Source organism: Conger conger, chromosome 8, assembly GCF_963514075.1.
Source record: "Conger conger chromosome 8, fConCon1.1, whole genome shotgun sequence".
NCBI classification, from domain to species: Eukaryota; Metazoa; Chordata; class Actinopteri; order Anguilliformes; family Congridae; genus Conger; species Conger conger.
In genome coordinates, this window is record NC_083767.1 from 45,320,788 (window position 1) to 45,339,409 (window position 18,622).

The 18,622-nt window shown below is 44.2% G+C and overlaps 2 protein-coding genes across 11 annotated transcripts in view; both read right to left on the minus strand.

The window, feature by feature from the left end:
* Positions 1–67: 67 nt before the first annotated feature.
* Positions 68–7,201, minus strand: mest (mesoderm specific transcript). 5 transcript variants are annotated; one of them, XM_061252192.1, is made up of 12 exons: positions 6,941–7,201; positions 5,812–5,995; positions 5,299–5,378; positions 4,961–5,038; positions 4,444–4,580; positions 4,226–4,284; positions 3,891–3,931; positions 3,654–3,724; positions 3,064–3,165; positions 2,450–2,526; positions 1,589–1,652; positions 68–1,158 (listed from the first exon to the last, which is right to left on the minus strand). In XM_061252192.1, exons 2-12 carry the CDS (start codon positions 5,963–5,965, stop codon positions 1,041–1,043), a joined length of 981 nt encoding a protein of 326 aa, XP_061108176.1. In that variant the 5' UTR covers positions 5,966–5,995; positions 6,941–7,201; the 3' UTR covers positions 68–1,040. The 5 variants fall into 5 exon arrangements, with proteins under 5 accessions (XP_061108176.1, XP_061108177.1, XP_061108180.1 ...); XM_061252193.1 differs by having other exon boundaries at positions 6,915–6,945; XM_061252196.1 differs by lacking the exon at positions 6,941–7,201 and adding an exon at positions 6,692–6,713.
* A 1,678-nt stretch (positions 7,202–8,879) lies between these two features.
* Positions 8,880–18,622, minus strand: part of atp2b1a (ATPase plasma membrane Ca2+ transporting 1a) — a 49,235-nt gene continuing 39,492 nt past the window's right edge. For 3 of the 6 annotated variants that reach the window (XM_061253303.1, XM_061253304.1, XM_061253302.1), the window contains 6 exons: positions 18,005–18,218; positions 16,866–17,077; positions 16,395–16,502; positions 15,451–15,639; positions 14,140–14,226; positions 8,880–11,555 (listed from right to left, as the gene is read on the minus strand). In XM_061253303.1, the coding sequence (XP_061109287.1) occupies positions 11,193–11,555; positions 14,140–14,226; positions 15,451–15,639; positions 16,395–16,502; positions 16,866–17,077; positions 18,005–18,218 (1,173 nt within the window). In that variant the 3' untranslated portion in view covers positions 8,880–11,192. Of the gene's footprint in view, positions 11,556–14,060; positions 14,227–15,450; positions 15,640–16,394; positions 16,503–16,865; positions 17,078–18,004; positions 18,219–18,622 lie in introns of all 6 variants that reach the window. The other 3 variants (XM_061253306.1, XM_061253305.1, XM_061253307.1) reach the window with 2 other exon arrangements.

The window sequence follows — 18,622 nt, forward strand, 5'->3', positions numbered from 1 at the left end:
GAATGTGGAATTGGATTATGCATCTTCTGGAGTGTAGGCTTCAGATTTGAAATAGTTTCAACAAACATTTTTGAAAAACTATTTTTATTTCCATAAAATACTTTTCTTTTTTTTGCTTGTAATTCAGTGCATTATTCACCAGATACAGTACGCACAGCTGGCAGCAAAGGTGACATTATTGTTCCGGAAGGTAATCCACAGAGAACTGTTGATGAAAGACCAGCTTGATACCATAATGAGGTTACAGCAGTGAGCGTTCTCGTATGTGGCGTGACTATCCACACAAATATCAGTTGTCAGTAGGTGGAACTGCTTGCCAGGTCATGGTTATAGAGGCAGAGACTTTTCTGGGTATTAGTGAAATCATGAGTTCATAGGTGGAAGAAACACATAGCAGGGCTTCTACTCTGACATCTGGACACTCCACCTCTGCTGGTAAGAAATGAGGGAGATATTATTCTCCTTTGGACACTGCTCAGCTGGTATCAGTATTTGGCTTCATATTTCATACACAGATCTTTACAATACTGTTAAACTAGACCGCTGTCAATGGAATTGTACCTCTAGATACTTTATATTGCTATCAACACCTCTATAGGTAATGTTAACTGAATGGAACACCCATCAACACAATGGTAACTGAGAACTTTTAGCACCTCATTGGAAATTCTTGAAGCTCATGAAATTTACTGTAATGTAAAAAAGAAAAACTCAGCAATGGTACACTTTACATCTGTATGCATACTACAGACATGCATTTTTTTCCTGGGGTTTTGGTTTTCAAAGGGCATCTTTAGCTGTTCAGAGCACTGTAGGTCCGATGATGTGGAGAAACCAAGCCGATTGGCAAATTGCACTTAAAAACCCCGCTGTCAGTCAAAGGGAGTTGCTCGCATTGCTTATGACGATTGATGATGATTGATTTATGAATGATGACAGTCCTAATCAGAGGGCATGGACATGTGCTTATGAAATAGAAATTGGAAGAAAGATTTGATGCTGGAAGAGACGGCCATCTTGACGAGGGAAAGCTGCTCAGCTCAGAAGGAGTTGATGAAGTTGAGATAGGAGTTCAGGAACCCCGTGGGGTCCTCCAGCTGGGGGTAGTGGCTTATGTGTTCGTCCAGAACAGACATTGTGGACCTCTTCACCAGTTTCCTGGGAATAAGGAAGAGTACAGGGGTCACATTCAATTAATAACACCCACACAGGCTGCCAATGATAAGGGTAGTGGACAGGGCTAGTAATTTCTACCATGTTACATTACATTATAATGGTCTTGTGTGAATGCTACATACTGTGTTAAATACAGTATGTTGAGCTGGGTACACTTTTTCCTCACAGTACTCATTGAATAAGCCATACATTTTAAGCAATTATTTCACAGTTGCTACATCTTGAAATAATTGCTGACCAATGTAAATCCCACTGTTGAACATGGATAAATGCTAAACAAAAATACATTGAAAGAAACCAGCCCTACATTTTTGGTCAAAGTAAAATGCTAGAAATGACTGAACAAGCAGGTTGAAATCAAAGCCAGCAAGCAAGCCCTGGGGAAGAAGATTTTGACGGAGCGCACACTCACTGGTACAGTCTGATGAACTGGGGGTGTGGGTTGACTGGATCCAGTGGTCCGTATATCATATGCACTGAAAGACAGGGGGAAGTTATGCATATAACTATTCTCTACATAATTCACACTTTAAATATGACCACCATGATATATAATGTATATCATGGTGGTCATATTTATTTCATTCCACATGATTGTTGTATTCCAATCTTATATTATCAACAACAATATTCCAATTAATATAAATAACCTTTGACATTGTTATTGTTGTGGTCATACTGAGAAGTAGTAATTGTGGAAATTGTGTATAGTTTGCGCTTCATTCAGCATAGCCATTCATAAAGAAAGACATGGATAGTAGTTCTTCAGGAGTATCGTGAAACACCCCTGACTCAGTTCTGCTGACACAGACTCCTGGTTCCTACATCCCAGTGGTAAACCACTACCCTATTCTACTTGCCCCACTGAGGTGTTGATACAAATTTAAATAAACCTCTTTAAGTATTAATCAGGATTATGCAGCTTAACTGTGATAATTTGGGCACGTTTGTTTTTGCCATGCCAAGCTTTTGAAGAACGTAGTTGTGCATTTTGCCCACTCACGAGTCCCCTCCTTTTGACTGGATGAATTCCAGAATGGTGACTGCAGGGTGTGAGGTATGAATCCGACCAATTGGATGCCCCGTGTTAAAGCCGCTATGCTCCCAAGGACTCATAAGCCTCACATAAGCACAGATTTGGTACTCAAAAACAATATTTAAAAAAATAGTTGTGGGATAAACAATTTCTGAATTTGCTGTATTACATCATCTTGCTCCTGTAACACTGAAATGGAATGTGTGATGTCATTGGCGACATCGCCGCTATACTCACGTGGAATGAAAGTTGAGGTGAGTGTGCCTACCCAGCGTTCCCTATGCTTCAGCCTCTGGTTGATGTACTGCAGAATACTGAGATAGAGAATTGTCACTTTCAATCAGCATTATCAAGAGTGGAATATGCATTTCATATCATTTCAGTGTTGTGATGTTCAATGGCTCTATAGGATAAACACTCAATGACTGAACTTGCAAACATTCTGAAATGCATTTCAATAACCGAGGGTCAAGGTTATGTATAATTTAGAAGCAAAAAAATGTTTAATCCACAGGAAGAAAAAACTAACTGACTGGAGTACTTTGGTTAGAGTTCAAATATTTGTCAGGTACAGTACATTGGCTGCTACCCAGAAAAGCAGCAGTGGACTGTGTTAACAGTGCTGTTAAACTTATATATAATGGATGTAATAGACTCCACACTTTTAGCACAGTGAAGGTGAATCTGAATCAGCCAGTCAATGCCATAGTTTACATTACAAGGGAAATCGTTTTATTTAGCAAAAAAGGTAATATAAATAAGATTTTAAGTCTAAATAATGGACAAAAAAAACTTGTTTGACTTGTTTTCTGGTTTGTGCAGTGGACAGGGAGAAGGCCTCGGTCCCTTACCTGTCCATGACCAGGTTTCCGTCGTTGAAGCGGATTCCTATCCACATGTCCCAGAGCTCGGCCTCCGTGGGCTGGGTGTAGGGGCCGAAGACCTCCCCGATCCTGCCGCAGGGCCAAGCACAGCCGCATTAACTACAGCCTTCAGGGCAGTTAGTCCTGCTGAAGGACCGTTTACACAGGGATCGAGGTCCCATATATACACAGAGTAAGGTCTGCATACCACAGCTACAGAGGCATGTCAGCCCAAGCTGAAAAATGATGGCTCCAACACCATTCAAGACATTTAAATAAACATACCACGTGCAAGGCATATCTAGCCAATCATCATTTTTCCTCCATGTTTAAAAAAATATTATTCTTTATTGAAAGGCATATACATTTATGGACTTAAGACAGACAGGCATACCCTATTATGGAACAACTAACTTCAACTCATATAATCTCTGTCAAGATAAAACTGTGGCCTTTGGCTCATGGTTGATAAAGGAGATGAGGGAGTTCAGGGCTCATGAGTCAGAAAAGCAGTGACACTTGTGAGCTTGTCCATTTCAGAGTGATGTGCAGTTTTCAGTGGAAGAGCTGGACCTCACCCTCTGGAGAAGAGCATGAAGTTGATGAGTCTGGTGAATACGGAGGAGAGGAAACCCGAGTCTTTCAGCAGCTGTGTGCGAGAACCACACAGGAGCAATGTTCACTTCTGCGGCTACAAGGGAGGCTACATTACCAGCTGCCAACAACTTAAAGTTACATCTTTCCTGTTGCCAATTAAATATGCATTTGTGATACATCCTGAAATTTTAATGAGGATAAATTCCCCTTTTACAAACCTTCTGCAGAAATCGTGGATAGGTTGTTTCTGGAAATAAGCCTGTTTGCAGAGAACAAACACACTGCCTTAATTAGTGACAGAGACGGCACACAATAAAAAATAAAATGACAGCTACTAATAAAGTATACAAGCATGTCTGCTGTATTAATCAGTAATAGAGCAATTTCACAAGCACTGATTAAATTCATATGTAAATTGTTTTTAGAATCTGCAGATGATAAACCAGAAATAATAACAGACAGGCCCCCCCCTGCCTCATACTACACATACTTGCTACTTGTCATTATCTGTACAATTTCAAAATCAACTATTTACACATTTGCCGTATTATACCTCCATTAGACAAGCAGAGGCTGTTGATGGTGAGGTGTCCTGTTCTGTTGTTGTCACGCCTGCACATTGAAAGAACAGGTTCAAGGTAGTGAAGAAATTCCTCCACACTAAAACTACTTTACTTGTTATATAATATAAGTAACAGTCAGTGACTCAGACTCTGATTGAAGGGCAGTGAGTTGACATGGAAACCAGCCATACTGACGCCACTCACTCACCTGTACAGAAGTTCCAAAGCCACGGTGTCTCCATAATCGTGGGCCAGGAGGTTAACTCTTTGATGTCGAAGGCCCAGGTGAGAGACTAACGCCTCAACAATGCTGGCCTGCTCAAATATGGAATATCGGTGGTGCCTCTGAGAGACAAAAAAAGGATTAGCCTGATATGGCAAGCTGTGACAACTCAAACGATGAGTCAATTAAAAATGACAAAGCATTGTTCACCCCATTGTGAAATGTTCAGCTCATTCCTGATCAGAACTGAGTCTCCCGATTCTTCTTGCAACAAGGTCACTTAACTTGCAAGAAGAATGACTTGGGGCTTGCTTACTCGTTCATGTGAAATAAACACATGCGACTGCAAAGACATGCCACCTAGGGCACACCAGATACACAAACACACACACACACACACACACACACACACACATATACGCGCACGCGCACGCGCACACACACACACACACACACACACACACAACGCACGCACGCACGCACACGCAGCGAGCCATCTTACGGGTTTGTCACTGAAGCCGAAGCCCAAGTAGTCCAGGGCAATGACTCTGTTAAAGCGCTGACTCAGAGGCTCCCAGATCTGTGTGCACAGCATTCAGAAACAGTCACCATGACCCCAGCACTTACATTATCATCATCATACTGTGAAAAAATATTTTTTTGAAATTATATTTTTGGCTATTCACAGAGAAACACTCTTGCTTCTAAGCATCCGACTACAGCAAATACACAGAAACAATTAAATTAAATGTTATTCTCTACACGGTGGAGTGTGGTTTTCTCCAGTCTATCACTAGGTGCCACCAAATGATTCAGGCCATCTGTGAGTGTGGTGCTTACCTTGTACCAGTCATAACTGGAGGTAGGGAACCCGTGTAGGAGTATGACCACATCTGTGCTCCCAAGAGCTCCTGCTGAATCTGTTAAAAAAAGATGTCCAATGATATCAAACTCTCTGATAACCTACTTTAGAAAAAGTACAGTAAAAACTAAATTCTGTATTAATTCTGTGGTCTTCTTTCTCACATATACTGTTACACAAAGCGTATATCTGCAGGAATATAAAAAATATGCCTGGGAATATAACAGCACAGTAACATCAAATTAAAGTGATGTACAGGGATAGTATTACAACACTTTTCAAATCCTTACAAGACTTAATCCATACATGTGATTGTGACTAATGCAATTACCCAGGCGAATAGCTGGATTTTTATCGTTGCAGCAACAGTTTTATACCTGCTGACCATAATAGCGCTGTTTCCATTTGCGCCTAAATAATTCTGCTAATATTGACCCTGGGTAGGACGAGGGAAGAAAACCAGCCACAATGTTCACGCCTGTTATCTGTACCTTTGTAGAAGATTTTGTGTCCTTTGTAACGGAAGAGGGAGCCGGAAGAGCTCCAGGTTTTCAGTGTGGGGGACAGCTGCGGTGGTGGGATGTGCAAGTAAACGGCGATGAGCGGGACGCACAGCAACCCCACATGAAGCCACCATTCCTTCATCCCACAGGAAGAAGAGCTGCACCCCTACCTCTACACACAGAGAAACTGCGGTCATTCTCAGAGCAGGCAGAAACACAGTACCACATAGCATACCGAAATCACACCCAGCTATAATTAGTCTTCATGAAAATGTATCAGCAGGTGTTTTAAGCCAGAGGCGTCCAAAATTGCATCCAGAGCCAAACACTCAGAGTTGGCACATTATTGCAAACAAAAAGAAAGGGTGTCCACACCTAAACGAGTACTTTGAGCGTATGCCTATGCAAAGGCATCGCCTCATAAAACTCGGTAAATCTCGCAATATAGTAAACTGCTTTTGAGTCTTTATAATTTTCAACATCTGTTACCGGGGAATGCTCAGTTCAGGTAACCAGGGTGTTTTACAAGTTAACACAGAAAGTCAGAATTATACCACACAGTACACCAACAACTCAGTGTCAATGAAGGACGGATAGCTTGTTTGCTGCCAAGTAAATCCAGCATTCAGCTATGAAAGTCATTTCCGTAGCAAGCAACTAGCTATCAAGCTAGCTTAACGGTTATTTATTTTTTAGAAATAGTTTACTCGAGGACCTGACATATAACCTAACGTTGGTTAACGTTGCAAGCAAAAGAGCACGTATTCATCGTTAAAATGCAAAATCTGTTTTAAAATTGCCACCATGGCTACCCCTATGCAAATCACATTAGTTTACTAATAGCAGCACGCAAACCACTTGGGAGAACCTGTCAGCATTGTCCCTGTCAGATTAAGTTCAGCTTTGTCCCATGGAAGCTAACTAGCTAACGTTAATAACTGAAACGAAACATGTTCTGTGAAATTAGAATTAACTAGCTCCCGTCCAAGTACATTCCGAATTCATGTAACGAACACAATATAATAATACCATTTCATATATTAAATGGAAGGAAATATGTAAATGTGCTCGGGAACTCAATATAAACCTACCTAGCTAGCTACGATAAGGTACTTACACAGGATGGGCGGCGAGTCATTCCGGGGAGTTCCTGCAGACGCCACCACAGAGATACAGGGCACTTCTAGGTACAACAAGGATCTTTCTTCATGTGAGGCACGGCGCGGAGGTGAAGGATTGCCAGATATTATAATAGTATAAACAGAATACACACATTTGAGTCCCATTTCTTTTCTGATAGCGCTCTCGTTGCCACTTCAACCATAAAGGAGTTTCGGTAATGGAACGTAACGTTATCAAAAAATCTATCAAAATATATAGCCTACGGTGTATGTGTCTACTAACGTATCGAAGAAATATAGGATTCTTAGGCCCCGTCGACTAGAAATTCGGTGCCAGTGTGAAGGGCACTTGCAATGCGAAAGAGCCCTCTGTGGGCCAGGAGATCTTATAACAGTATGTTTCTTGAATCTCTTTTAAAGCAATAATAAACAATAATACAAGTAATACAGTATGAACTGAAATGCTGAGAGCATGGTTTTTTTCAAATCACTTTTACTATTGTTCTTATAGGTAGTAATTTGCAGCTTGCAAGGAGGACCATGGGTGTACAGGTAGAAAAACAAACCGTATTTAAAACCAAACCTTAATCCCAAACCTGTTTCATTACTGAAATTCCTCACAACATTGACGGCTGGCACACTCTCTTTTCACTCTGCGGTCCTACTGCTGACCTGTCCAGTCATCTGGTCATTGAGTCAGAGCAATACTGCCTCACAATCAAGGGCAATGATACAGCCAGGTAGAGTGCCCTCCCTAAGTATTTGGACAGATAATGAAAGCTTCCTTATACCTTTACTAAGGAGGCAATTGAATACACTTGCCTAATCAGAAACAACTGAGAAGCCAGCTGTCCAATTACTTTTGGTCCCCTAAAATGGAGGAACTATGTATAAAAATGATGCAATTCCTACAGCTTAACCAATGTGTATGTAAATACCCTCAAATTAAAGGTGAGTCTGAAGTCCTAACCTCATTATTGTTGCATTTTGAATCCAATGTGCTGGAGTACAGGGCCAAAAGAACAGAAATTGTACCAGTCCAAATACTTACAGACTGCACTAGACTGACACCCACTGATTCAACAGGACAACCTACCTGACATCCTATAGGTAGTCACTGGCTGAACGTGTTGGACAGCTATAGCAAACAATGAATGAATAAGAGGATTCAGGATGTCTATTTATACCAAAGATAAATAAAACCAAGTTCTTGTTATTCCAGATACATGCATCTGTATTTCTTTATACCATACAATAGGCACCGTATTTCATTGGACAGTGACACATTTTTGTTATTTTGGTTCTGCACTTTCAAGTGCAGACTGTCAGCTTTAATATGAGGGTATTTTCATCCATATCATATTAACCGGTTAGAAGTGACAGCACCTTTTGTACATGTTTAAATGTTTTTGGTGTATTTAGAACTGGGTAAGTGTGAAAAGAATCATGAGCAATACAGAGACCAAAACCACTAAAGCTTGCATTGGACAGTGTTGAGAATCAGGCAATCCTACAGAGATTTCAATGATGGGGAGTTCACAGTATGCCATTTTAGGTTCCATTTGCCAAATTCCTCCTAGAGTCCAAAATAGAGGGAAGTAGAATAAAAAAAATAATAAAAAAAAGATTGGTATAATTGCACCCATTTCAGCCATTTTTAAGAGACGGGTCTTTCTCCTGGCTGTTCTTTCCTCTTCTAAATAGCAGAGCCTTTCACACTAACCGGAAAGAGGGTATACACATGATACATGCCGTGCACAGGCTCACAATGCACCTAGGAACCCCCATGAAGCAACCCACTTTGAAGTGGCTTGAAATGCCTCTACAAAGGAGTTTGCGCAAGTTGTCCCGTAAGTAGCAAATACCACATTCAGGGCGTGTTCATCCAAGCACTCAGAAAAAATGCCACAAATACAAAACCCACGGCCCTGTGGATAGGCTAAATATTATTTTTTTTATTTTTAAAAACCATACACATTACTCGACAAGTTTCAAATGTAAATCGAATCACGATAACCATTTACATTGCTCAAGATAAACAGACATGAAGTACTTTATTTCCAAATCTTAGATAAAAAAATAATAATCCATAAAACAGATGGATAAACATTCTTTCCCTTTAGAGGAAGATGCTAAATAATAGAGCTTTTATGGATTCTTTTTTTCCCTCAGTTTCATTCTTATGCAAACTCAAGCTGCTTTTTATCTGTAATACAAGGAAAACACAGTTGAATCCAAGTATAAATTTGTGGTTAAGCCTACTGAAACCCAGGCCCCAATGCTACTCGTTCCCCTACGTGAACCCTGTTTAACACCAGGTTCAAAGGGGAGCACCATCAGCAACTGACCTGTTGTTATAAACAAATGCGACCGACATGGTGAACAACCCAATTCACACAAGAAAAACAAAAAATTATATTTTCAGTTCAGGCTTGTATAAAAGCCCAACTCATACCATTTGCCACCCTGAGAAATATATTTTTAAGCAGAACTAGCAGAACCCTTCCCGTCCCTAACCTCACCAAAAGATGCATTTGTGTCGATTTACCCAGGCTCTGGTTCTGTAGGCTGCAAGTTAATATCTGCGTTTCCATAAAAAATACAAAGGTACATTTTACATGGTCGTGTGTATCAAAGTTTCCCAACAGGAGGCATTATGAAATAAAGTACCCTGTGCAGTGATACCAGTGTATACCTATTCTTCTGCAAAAATTAACATCAATTAGTGTTTCCAGTATATCAGGTGTCACAATTTTACAAATTTTATGCAGCAGTATTTTATAACAATGTCTTATGGACCAAGAGGAAGAAGAAAAAAAAAAAAAAAAAAAATACAAACATCTTTTGTTTTTGATTTCTGAAAATGTCAACAACCCACAACTCTGAAGGAAGTATTCAGTTACTAAAAAATAAAAAAATTAAAAAAAAGGAAATAATCCACTCGCTTTTTTTGACCAAGACGACATGACTACCTAGAGACAAATCTGAGGTTAAAATGCTTTTTTTTCTTTCGGGTTTCAATTAAACCATTTTCATCTTAATCCGTAATCTAAGCCTGAGTAAACAAACGTTAGATTTTACTGTCCATGGGCAGAGGCCGCCACTGCTGAGTGAAAGCTGGTCCATTTCACTGGGAAGCCTGCAGGCGTTTCTCCATCTTCGCAGTAGAAAAATAAGGGATTGTCTCATGATCTCTCAGGGAGATGGCCAGCTGACAGCTCTGCTTCTCCAGTGATGGGCCCTTCAAGACGGAGGCTCCAGCGGTGGACTTCACTGCAGCTCAGCATCACGGTTTAAACAATTACTGCCCAGCTCCTCAATCAACCAACCGAAAATATGAGAAGGAGGTTCTCCCACGAACGCCGCTCCAGGCCAAACGTTGAAAAATGTGTTAAAGCAATGCAGTAGGACATACTTATAGAAATGTGAAACGGACAGAGGCCAGTATCCCCGTTCTCTCCCTCCCCACCCCACCCAAACAGACTACAACACCTCTGCTCAAACAAGCCGTAGTGTCATCTATTTGGCTATAAGGATCTATTTATCTACAAATATTTAACAAATATAACTTGCAGGCAAAATAGTTCAGTTTCAATAGAAACACCCTTTTTTTCCTGAAAATACAGCAGTATCTGAGACAATTAATCGTTCGTTTTTATACAATCCCCCCCTCCCCCCATAATTCCCTCTGCCTCAAACCTCAGCCTTTTCACCTACAAACGCATGAAAAAAAAGTATCTACAAACCATGTAAACAGACCTGCTTTTGTGAGACCATAAATAATTCAAAAAATATTAACAGGCAATATAGAAGAAATTAAAGTGTTCCAATGAGCAAGGGTCTGGACAGACAGACCTACACCCCGACCCATCCAGACAGAGAGACGGACGCTGTCTTCATGAGAACAAACGCCCCTCCCCCCCCCATCTTCATTAAAACACAACACAAAAACCGGTCACTTTTAATCCAAGTTTATACACATCCCTCCTCTTTCTGCCAGAAAATATTTATCAGGGAGAGAGGGATGAAACAAAGTGCCCTCTTTATTTAAGGAGGGTAATTACAAAAAAAAAAATAAAACAAAATAAAAAATAAAAATGTTACAGCAAAATCAAACCCCTACATTCTGACGAATGCCCGCTTCTCGTTTCAAGTCCAGTACTTCTGGGCTTCCGGAGGGTTCTCCGGCCCGCCCGCCTCCTCCCCTCCGGCTCCGGCCCTGCTCCACGGGGTGAGGGCGCGGCCGGATCAAAGTGAGGTCTCCAGGCTGTGCAGGGGGCTGGCCGGGGCGAGGGCCGGGGAGGGCGGGGTGCTGCCGGACTGGCCCGTCTCCGGGTAGAGGTGCACGCCACTGCTGTCCACGGCGTTATTGTTCTTATTGGGCGAGGGCGGGGTGGGGGGCGTGGCCACGCGCGGGGACGAGGAGGAGTTGCGCTTGGTGGGGGCGTCGTCCTCGGCGTCCGTGTCGTCGATGAGGGGGATGTGCGGCTCCGAGTCCTCTATCCGGAACTCCGGGTGCGTCATGAAGTTGTGGATGGAGCTCCGGGACTCGGGCTTCTCCAGGCCCTCATACGGGGACAGGGTACTGCGGAATGCATTCACCACTCGGATCTGTTCCGGGGGGGAGGGGGGTGTGACAGAGAAACAGTTAACACCATGGTTGGCGGCAGGTTCCGCTTCAGACAAACTGCATTAAAAAGAACCAAAACTTAAAATAAAAAATAAAAAACTATTTATGGACAAATGGGCTTGGTTTAGTGGGGAAATTGCGGTGAGTTTGGGCACCAGAGCCACGTGAAGCCTGGTGAGACGTGCAGTATGCAACGAGCACACAGACCAGCGAGGACATGGGAGACGAAACCGGCACGCATTAGTCCACGTCTTCCTCCGACAGGGGTCACACCGAACGCACAACCACAGGCCTTTATACGCACACGCACACTCAGCGTCTCTGCAACCTTCCGATAACCTTTAATCTCGCAAAAAGCAGAAGCACAAAACCTCTTACCCTCGGTCCTGTTAGTCAAAGTGCAAAAATCAAGATGCAAAAAAAAAACAAAAAGAAAGCAGATTCACAAAAGACGAGTGGAACGTATGAGGTCAACCGGTCACCATGCTCGGAGTCGGGGAAGGGGGGTCAGTCACTGGTTATGTTGTGGAAAAAAACCAAAACGGGGAAAAAGCCAAGCAGCACGAAGCTTCGCAGCTCAGTAAAACCCACATTGAGCAGAGACTGACCCATGCAGAGCAAGAACTACCTTCGCTTCTATAGCTGTAAACCTTTGAGTATAGCCCATGACACAATTCACAGAATCTAAGGAGGAACATGTTTCAGTCAGTTTTGGGGTTGTTTCTGTACAGTGTCAATGCCACGCGCACGTTTGCAGGACAAGTGAAAGCCTTCAACCTGGAAAACGCCTGCTCAGCACCTGTAAATAGAAGGTGTTAATCAAAAGGAAAATCAGCCTGTATGGTTAATATGACTCCATAGGAACAGACCCTAAAGGAGAAGGACAGCGTAGTTAAGATGGCTTTTTCCATGTGGCGTTTATTTAGCACTTTCGCCCGTATTGCTCGTAGTATGGACACTCGTGATTCTCAAGTCCAAAAGCAGGCAGAGTGGATTTAATGAAGTCTTCAGATCATATTGCCTGCATATCTCTGCTACCTCAATGTCTGTATCTAGTGTGTGCATGCATGTGTTCATATATTTAAGTCTTAAATATCTAGACATTTAGAACCATTTTCTAGAACATTCTTTTTTTTTTTTGCCATATTTCTACCATGAATTAATTGGAATCATTTTTGGCTAGCTGAGTGCCTGTATCCTCCTTGAGGCAAAATGTCTTCTGAAAGCCTGGCTTGGTGAAAGTCTGTTTAAGAACTACACTGCACAGTAACGCTGCAGTAGCCTGACGTAGTTAGACCCAAAGCACCCGGCCTGAGCCGCTTTGAGCCAGAGACCGGGCCTATCGGGCTTTACCAGAGCTGGAAAAGAACAGATATCACAGACAAGGGAAAATGGAGAATCGATATCACACCCAACGCAGACCATAAATATCACACAGATGACAGCGGATACTGGACTTCACACTGGAAAATAAAGATACTGGATAAGACAGTAACACACACACAAACACACACACACACACACACACACACACAAAGTAGCAGATAGAAATATCACATTGACACCAACAGATGAAACACAAAGCAACAGGTAGAGTATGCCACACTGAAAACATTGCAGAATTGATAATATGCAGATTACCAGAGAAAATTCACACAGAGAACATGCAGAGAATGGACAGTTGAGAATGGATGTCGTAATGACAGAAGCAGACCATGGATATCATTACTGACAGCAGCAAACAATGGATTGCATTACTTACAACAGATAATGGAGGACATACTGACAAAAACAGAGAATGGATATCAGACTGATGAACGGGAAAGGAGAGAAAAGCTTTGTGCATTCCTGTTGAACCGCTGACAGAACATTGCTCATCCATTCAGGAAGGTCAGAGCTGATTAGTGTGCCTTTGCTGAAGCAGGTCTCTCGGGTAAACGCACAGCAAGGAAGTGACATCATCTGCTAGAAAAGACACCCAGACCATTCAGCCCATGGCCTGTACAGTCCCTGTGGTACAAACCGTTTACACAAGTTAATAGACACGGAGTGATGGATAAACATGTTTTACCTCCGAGCGACCCACAGTGTGTTTAAATGCAGTGAACATGGGCGTATACTCAAATAATTTACACTGGTAAGGCTAGCTGCCACAAACCCAGGAAAGCCAGGGGGCCGGGGGGGTACAGTGTAGCAGCTGCCAGCAGAACAGGCGCGGGGGTCCCAAACACTGCCGTCGAAAAACCAGCCAAAGCCAAATAAAAACCACAGAAAAAGAAAACTCACAAAAACCTGGAGGACGTGTGACCTTGTTAAAAACCCACATGTATAAGATACAGTACACACCAGGAATGTGTAGCAGCGGTATGGAAGATGTGCGTAAGTTTCTCTTTTTTGACCAGAGGAACATTAGGAGAGAATGAGAGAAGGTTAGGCGAGTGGGAACGGGAAACGTTAATGTCATGCACGAAGGAGCACGCACTCACACCCCACAGTGGTAGCAGCGGTGTTGGCGGCAGCAGCAGGAGAATAGGCTACATGTGTAGGGCTAGAAACATTGGTTACATCGAGCTGTTGGCTGGCGGTGGAGGGCTGCCGCCTTAGGGCCCCCTGAAAGGAAGTCCCGCTCTGGAAAGCACTGACTACATCCATCTGCAAGGAACCAGAGAGCAGGACAGCCGTCGGAGAGAGAACAGAGGGAAGGCCACACACGCTAGAGGACAGAGAAGAGGAGGGGGGGCTCTGGGGCCGGACCCTGGACCGCCTGTTCTACCGCCACCTCCTGCTAGTGCCTCGGAGGACCGAGTCAGGCTCACTGCCACAGCGACGGAGAGGTGTAAGGCCGGACGTTGGTGCAGTGTGATAAACGGGTCACTTAGGCTAAACGAGTTTGAATTAAATTGTGCTGAGGCGTGTTTCTTATCACCAACTCGCACTGAATATTAATAAGTCAAAAACCTGGATCCCATTAATGAAAAGCTCTTAAGGAATGAGCTTGCAGTGCTTTAATTCCCCACAGGTACAGCTGTGATACAGGAAATTTCATTAAAAACAGATAAATGTCATTTAAGAGCCTTCAATTACAGCAAATTTTGAGGTGATTCAATTCTATTGAAACTCACTAGACTACCCTAACTACAGACTTACTTAATGCTCTCAATTTTTGTTGGTTATGAAAATGGAAGGTCGAGAGGCTACATAGCAACGGCGATTCCCAGGCCAGATTACCAGTTATTTCATAAACAATGTTTAACAGCAACATTTAGGTTTGACAACTTTACTCAAATCAGTTCGTTAACAGCTTGATTCAAACGTATTCTGATTCCTGACAGTTCACAGCACCTAAGGGACTTCTTTGCTACACAGAAGATGAACACGCTGTATATTGGCAATTCACAGCCAAATTATTATATACGTTATTTTTCCTGGCCCTGCGAACGTTCCTTTACTTTTAACTGTAGCATGCATTAGCTTAGCATTAGTAGCGCATTACAACTGATAGCATTATGCCATCAGCATCCTTCCTACTCCTGCCCAAGGATCACAGAAATGGAATAGCAAGACGCCCAGATAGCTAGATTAGCATGGCCGGTCTGAACTGAATAGGCTGCTCTGATCTGAACTTTTCCCCCAGTCAGCCCCAGGAGCCGGAAGCCCCAGCCTGAGAGAGGGTGGAGGGTACTGGACCGGGTCCTGCTGGGGTTATCAGCGACAGGGCAGACAGAGCTCAGGTACAGGGCTTACAGCACAAAAGAGGCCCCAGACGTCGGGCTGGAAGAGGAGAGGGCAGGTAGAGTCAGAGGAAAGCCCAGGAGTTCGAGTGTAAGGCCGCTCTCGGGGAGGGGAGGGGAGGGGGGGTGGCGGGGGTGACCGTACCTGGGTCTGGATCCGGTTGAGCCCCCTGAACCAGAGGATCTGACCGCGACGCAGCTCACGCTCGGCGTGGTCGATCTCTTCCAGGTCGTCCATGTCCTCCAGCTCCTCGTCGGGGATCTCCTCCTTCTGCGTGCCGTGGCCCGCCGTCTTCAGGAACTTCAGCCGGCTGGTGGGGATGGACGAAATCACCTGGCGGGGAGGGGAGAGGCGCGCACTCACTGGAGTGTTTTTTTCAGTGCTACAGCCTTGCAACTACATTGCAGCAACATTTTGAGAACGTTTGGTGTTAGCTGGGGTACAAACTCTAGGCCAAATTCCAGGCCAGTGGTGTACACAGGGCTTGACAGCACTCCCATTTTAGGAGCATTTACTCCTGAATATGCACGTGTGCTAACTGGAAAAATTATAAAAATTGAAAAATTAAATAATTGGAATATATTATTGTGCTCCAAAATTTCCTATCTAAGGAGGACACGTCCTCCTTCGAAAAAACTGTTAGCGGAGCACCCTGCGAGAGGAGGAGCACAGAAACCTTTATGACGGATATAGACTGAATGGAGCGCAAGGGCACAGCACACACTGACAGCAGCAGGTGTCCAGCCAGCTCGGTAATGGATTAAATAACGGGTGTAAAGTAATATTAGCCTCTTTGGTAGCCTTTCAAAGCCCGGCTGAGACCAAGCACACTGTTTACCTCGTATTTCCTGTCAAGAGCTTATGCGCTTGCCGAGATGACTGACGCAACCTCCCTTTAATAACACTTTATAACCTGATATCCCCCACAACGGCACAAAAGGTTAAGGCCGAAATGTATTCACAGCATTCACACCACAAGAGGGCGCACTTCTACCATTTAATGTAAGCCTCTGGTCTCATTTCAGCGGCAGAGGAACCGTGAAGCTTGGGCACTATGTTTCACAGACAGTCGCTCCGATGGTGCTCACCTGCCCCCACAGGAGACAGCCGAAGCCCAGGAAGACGCACCACAGCCACTGGTCCACAGTGAGGCCCACGCAGCTGAACGGCTTCCCTCCGAACTGAACGATCACGATCTGGAAGGCAAAGGTCACCGTCGCCAGTTAGCGAATGAGAGCAATGCAGCCGCGCCTCTAACCCAGGGATCGCCCAATCACGTGCCGGGACCGAGAGAATTCAGGCTTTTCCAACCCATCACTACACCAGCTGATGTGATCATTAGTTCCCTCCTCTCTGGTTAAAGGCATGTTAATGAGATAAATCAGCTGGTGTACTGATCGGTTGGAATGAAAGCCTGCATACTCTGGGACCGCTGTGGCCAGTAATTGGTCATCACTGCTCCAGTCCCTCGCCACAGCCCTCCCACACAGGGCCCACGCGGTGTGTATTCGGAGGAAGGGCACGCTGCCCTCAGAACTCAAACGTGTGAAAGGTCCCACCTGGATGATGAAGGTCCCGAACACGATGGAGCAGAAGATGAGGTTGTTGAAGATGCCCTCGAAGACGTTCCTCTCGCCGTGGATCTTGCGGGCGTTGATCTCGTTGAAGAGCTGCATCATGACGAAGGTGTTGAAGACGATGGTGTAGTGTTCGGAAGGGGGGGCGTGCAGAGGGGTGTCCCTCCCGCTGTCGATGTCGAAGATCTTCTCCCCTGCGGAGAGAGGAGAGGAGCGGCATCACTTTACAGCTGACCGCTCTCTCACTCGTAAGTTTGGACACGTTTCAATGGACAGGGACAGGACTCCCACAGACTGAAATACTACATGGGTAACACGGCCTGTAGGCCGATGAATGATTTCTGTGGAGAGGGATTTAATGGCGGCTAGCGGTGGGCGGACAGCGCGACTGCAGCGGGGTGAAACGGGCGCGTAGCATTCCAGCAGCCCGTCAGCAGAGGAGACAAAGCGCCCCTTCATCCTCCCATTCTGAACGGGTCACTGACCGCGCACCGCCAACAAAGAGCCCGCAAAAACCTGTGCCAAAACCTGGGCCCGTTTTTTTTTTTTCATTCCTGGGAAAATGTCCCGTGTGAAGCATCTATTACATACGGTCCTACGGAAAATAAAGACACAGGGAGTGGCTGTTGTCATACGCTGTGAAACAGCTTTGGCTATGGAGTGGTGTAGTTAGTAAAGCCCTTTAGGCCAATTTATGCTTCAGTGACACAAGACAAAAACAGGACTAAAGTGTCAAGTAACATATCTGTGGAACTAAGACTTAGTCAAGCCTACAACACTTTTGCCAAGTGTTAATAAGCTGCAGATTTTAATAAGGTCATAGGCACCCGTCAGAATTGTTGTGCAGTGGTGATTGGTTGGCTGAAACAAAGACAAACAGTTGCCATGGCGAGAATGCTAGTTTACTACTACTTGTACTTGTCGACTTTAGATTTTCAGTTTACATAGCTAGCTAGGTAAAGGGGTAGGTTTGACGAGAAGCTGTCAGAAGACCCGAGGTTGCCATAGTAACCACATGCACGGTCAGTGAACTATAAACGCAAAATGTCCTTCAACAACGTGCCGTCAGTGCAACAACGTTGCTGAAGCATAAACAAGCCGTTAGCGCAGCGAGGCCTCACCTGCGAACAGCAGGGTGAAGATAACAGTGAGCTGGTAGACTCCGTGGCCCAGAATGTTCTTCATCATGGTGCGGGAGATGAGGGGCTTGTTGCGGCCGTAGGGCTTCCTCAGCAGCAGAGACTCGGTCGGGGGCTCGGTGGCCAGGGCCAGAGAGGCGAAGGTGTCCATGATGAGGTTCACCCACAGCATCTGCACCGCTTTGAGTGGAGAGTCCTGCACAGACCAGAGCCCAGTCTCGTTATGCTGAACATGTATACATACTGCACTATGAATAATGTACACATACCGACCAGTCTCATTATACTGCACATATATACACACTGCACTATTGGAAATGCAAAAATACAGACCAGACTCATTCTATTGTACATATATACTGAACATCCCGCACTATGAATAATGCAATCATACAGTCCAGCCTCACTATCCTGTACACAAGAGATGGGCATTTCCAGTCCTGAAGGGCCAGGGTGTATGCAGTTTTATTTATACTTGATTTTTGTTTCCACCAGTTACCCTGGCTAAATGGTTAGCCCTGCTTCGAGTAGAGAGACCTACAGACCAGAACCCAGACTCACTGTACATCCGGTACTATTCTTTTTTAATTTTTAATTTAT